Source organism: Triticum urartu, chromosome 2A (genome assembly GCF_056163025.1).
Source record: "Triticum urartu cultivar PI428250 chromosome 2A, HENAU_Tu73, whole genome shotgun sequence".
NCBI lineage: Eukaryota > Viridiplantae > Streptophyta > Magnoliopsida > Poales > Poaceae > Triticum > Triticum urartu.
In genome coordinates, this window is record NC_141874.1 from 550,438,370 (window position 1) to 550,442,413 (window position 4,044).

General features: G+C 54.8%; 1 protein-coding gene across 1 annotated transcript; it reads right to left on the reverse strand.

Moving 5' to 3' along the window:
* Window positions 1–349: 349 nt before the first annotated feature.
* On the reverse strand, window positions 350–1,156 carry LOC125533616 (heavy metal-associated isoprenylated plant protein 46). The gene is made up of 3 exons (XM_048696998.2): window positions 941–1,156; window positions 767–845; window positions 350–689 (listed from the first exon to the last, which is right to left on the reverse strand). The coding sequence occupies exons 1-3, from the start codon at window positions 944–946 to the stop codon at window positions 433–435; spliced, it is 342 nt and encodes a 113-aa protein (XP_048552955.1). The 5' UTR covers window positions 947–1,156; the 3' UTR covers window positions 350–432.
* Window positions 1,157–4,044: the final 2,888 nt, after the last annotated feature.

Consider the following 4,044-nt stretch of genomic DNA (forward strand, 5'->3'; position numbering starts at 1 on the left):
GGGAAACTGCAACTCCTCCGCTTTACACTGCAGCTCCGCCAACTCTGCTTCCAGAGTTGTGGAGCGGAGTGGTACCGAACAGGGCCTTAATGCATGGGTGATGGACCTACAGGAAGACACATTAGGTGAAGAAAACATGGGGGCTTGGTTCTGCTTTTGTCCTCGCTGTTATCTTTGTGTGCCCATGTTGATAGTCCGTTCTAAACTATGTTCATCGTAGCAGGCTGTAAAGCAGATGCAGTGTCTCCCTAATTTATTTTTCGGTTAAGACTTTATATGATTAATTATCCAATGTTTTCGTTATTGAAATCAAGGAGGATACGTTTTTCCCCCAAAAGGAAGAAGATCGTTAGTGCATGGATCAAAATTCATTTTCCTGGGAATCATTACATGGATCAATCTTCGATAATACCGCAGACATACAAGCGATTACTACATGCTGTACGTGTACGGATAGCAGTGGGAGTAGGCCGCTGCCGGCCAGGAGTAATAGCCGGGACACCACGGAGCCTCGGTGGTCTCCGGTGCCGGCGCCGGCTTCTTCTCGGGAACGACCGCCTCCACCGTGAGGAGGTCCGCGTTCCCCACCTTCTTCCGCAGGCAGGCCGTGAGGTTGGCGGCGTCCACCCCGTCGCCGACCACCGCCAGCCGGTCCCTGTCGTCGCCCTGTATCTCCACACGCTCCACTCCTACAGCATCAAGTTTCAGTTAGTTGGAAGCCTTGACTGATATGACATACAATCCGGCGAAGTAAACCACAACTCACCGTATATGGAGGCAACCAAGCCCATTGCCTTGGACCGGCATTTGTCGCAGGTCATGTGCACCCTGATCACCATCTTTTGCTGAAAGAAGAGAAGCAGAGCATGCTTGTTTCAGTAACAATTTCAGTAGAGCAACGGCTTCGGTTACTGACAGAAATTCAGAAAAAGGTGGTCACCTTCATGTTGCTCCTCTGCTACTGCTACTGCTACAGATGATACCGCGAGACTGATGCGGTGCGAGCTCGCAGACAGAAGATTTCAGGAGAGAACCAAAGAACCGGCGGCCGGGAGAATGGTGGGTGATGAATGATTCAGAGTCTCTCTCTGACCCTCCTACTTATACAGCGCGTGCCCGGCGGGGAGTGTACTTGACGTACTCTGCCTTGAGAAGGCTCTGGAGCCTGGCCGGCTTAATTAATCCCCAACCACACAACCGCGGCTTCCGTCTATCAATGGTTGGTGCGGCATGGCATGGATCAAGACTTGACTCCGCGAGGCTGCCTTGCTTGCTGCGCCTTCGGAAACCGCGTTTCATCTCTGACGTTGATTCTTTGGCGTCTGTTATTTAAATCCTTTGGCACCATATGTGTTACCGCCTGCGTGCTGCATCTCCGTGTTCCCCTTGACATGTTCGTCTGTTTCTCTTTTCTGAAGAATTTCTTTTGCGGGGCTCTTTTATGGAGTTTGGTTGCCTGATTGACTAGTGGTATACTATCCTGAGTCCTGACAGACTTGCTTTGTTTGTACAAGTATGATGGTAAATGTGTAAAGAGGTAATGTTGCAGATTTTCTGAAACAAAGATCGTGTTGCAGAGACTTTTGTAGTAAAGGTCACGTGTCAGAATTTTTTTTTGCAACAAGATACTTGTTGCATTTTTTTTGCAATGAGATCTATGTTTGAGAAAAGCATCTACAGCTCCTAGTCGTGTTCGTCGTGATTTTTTTACAACAAAGGTCTTGTTGTGGCTTTGTTTTTGCAACAAAGTTCTTGTTGCACATTTGTTTTTTTCAACGAAAGTGATGCTGCAGAATTGGACGACAACCTTGCGGTCGTCAATGGCGAGCGGAGGTTGTCTTCTTCATCACCCACTAGCAGCAAGAGCGGGCCATGAGCTCCACCAGATAGTGGTGAGGGAGGAGCAATGCCGCCCGTCTCCGCCGGCAAGCACCGGACCTTCGACCAGGTCGCCTCGCCGCCATCCTTTCCTTATGTTTTTTTCATCTGACTGTCTCTTGCCGCAGGAGCGCCCCGCGCCGCTGCTGTCGCGGGTCCTCGGGATGAAGCTCGCTTCCAACCCCGCTGGACCTCGTCGAGTCGAGCCCCCGCTGCTCCTGGACGTTCCCGCCTCCTGCCAGCTACATCCTCGTCCGATCCGGATGGAATCCTCGCCGGTGTCGCCCTCCCAGCCACACGAGTCTTCGCCCCCGCCGCTCCTAGACGTTCCCGCCTCCTGCCAGCCACATCCTCGTCCGATCCGGGTGGAATCCTCGCCGCTGTCGCCCTCCCAGCCACACAAGTCTCCGCCCCCCGCCGCTCCCAGACGTCCCCGCCTCCTGCCCACGCGCCATACTCGCCGGATCCTGCTGGAATCCTCGCCGGCGTCGCCCTCCCAGCCGCACGAGTCTCCGCTCGCCACAGGATCTAGCCAGGCAGTTGCAAACTCTCTTTTCTGAAACAAAGCATGAGTTGTAGAAACGTGGACATGGAGGGGGTGCTCTCGACCGCCTGATCAAGAGTCAATCAGATGGACATGGAGGTGGTGGACGTTCTCACGCGATCGGCCCGCTGAAGGTAAGTGTTTCCCATGTGTAAAGTACATGAATTAGAAAGACGGATAAGAGACTAATAAAGGTTACACCCATATTTTTTGACAGTTATACTGCGAAGATGCGGGTCTATTTCTGCAGTAAATGTGAAACTAGAGCAACGGCTGGTCATGTTTGAGCACGAGTGGTAGGACTAGGGTTCCTACCAGCTCTACTACTTAGGTTATAACGACAGAACAGCGAAGGCTGGGGGCGAGGGCGCGTGCGCCGGCGAGTTGGCGCCGTCGCGAGGAAGGAGAAGGGCGGCAGCGGCTAGAGCTGGCGCGGCTAGCGTTCCGGCTCCTCTGGGAGCCGGGCAATAGGGATAAGAAATATCTTTATTGCTTAATTCCGAAAAAAGTCTTACAGCCTATGTTTATAACCTAGATAACTTGCATAATAATTAACCTAAGATAACTTGTGGGCCAAGCCCCTAACTACTGCCCGGTGGGCCTCCTCCGGTTATAAGCTAAACCGGTCATAACATCTCTCCCCGCCTGCGCAAACAGCTCGTCCTCGAGCTGAAAGTCTGGATAGTGCTGGCGGAAGTCGTCACGCTGCTCCCAAGTAGCCTCCTCCTCTGGAAGGCCTGCCCACTGGATCAGAACGAACCACACCCCGCGACGGAGCTGCGCCCGCAACACCTTCTCCGGCTCTGGAAGAAGACGTCCGTCGGCAGTCGGAGGAAGCGCGGGGTGGAGCGGCCGGGGGCTCTCCACGAAAAGGCTTGAGCAGCCCCACATGGAAAACGTCGTGGATGCGAGCACCGGCCGGAAGCTGAAGGCAATAGGCCACCTGCCCAATGCGCTCCAAGACGGCGAAGGGCCCGGCGTAGCGAGGGCCGAGCTTGCGCTTCGCGCGCGGGTCTAGTGACTGCGTAGAGTGGTGGAGAAGACGCAGCCACACTCAATCACCCACCGCAAACTCTGCCTCATGATGGTTGCCGTCGTAGTAATGCCTGGCCAGCTGCTGGGCCTGGAGGAGACGCTGACGGACCTCAGCAAGCATCTCGTCACGGGTGCGAATAAGCTCGCGCGCGGCCTCCGTCCGCGCCGTCGTCGGGTCCACCGGCAAGATAGGCGGGGGCGGCCGACCATAGACCACCTCAAATGGTGTAGCACGCAGGGCGGAGTGATAGGAGGTGTTGTAGCAGTACTCCGCCCACGCGAGCCAGTCCACCCAAGCCCGAGGGCGATCACCTGTAACACAACGCAAATACATGGCAATCACCTTGTTAACCACCTCTGATTGGCCGTCCGTCTGAGGGTGGAAGGCCATGCTCAGGCGGAGCTTGACGCCCGCCATCTTGAAGAGGTCGCTACAAACATGGCCTGTGAACACCGGGTCCCAATCACTGACGGTCGAAGAGGGGAACCCGTGAAGACGAACGATCCCCTCAAAGAAGGCACGGGCCACGGACGCGGCGGTATACGGATGTCCCAGCGCGATGAAGTGAGCATACTTGGAGAAGCGG

What these genes read in the sequence shown, in the direction of transcription:
- LOC125533616 (XM_048696998.2), bottom strand. An exon ending in CTTGGTTGCCTCCATATACG is followed by an intron (nt 690 to 766) that starts GTGAGTTGTGGT and finishes TTGATGCTGTAG; the next exon opens with GAGTGGAGCGTGTGGAGATA.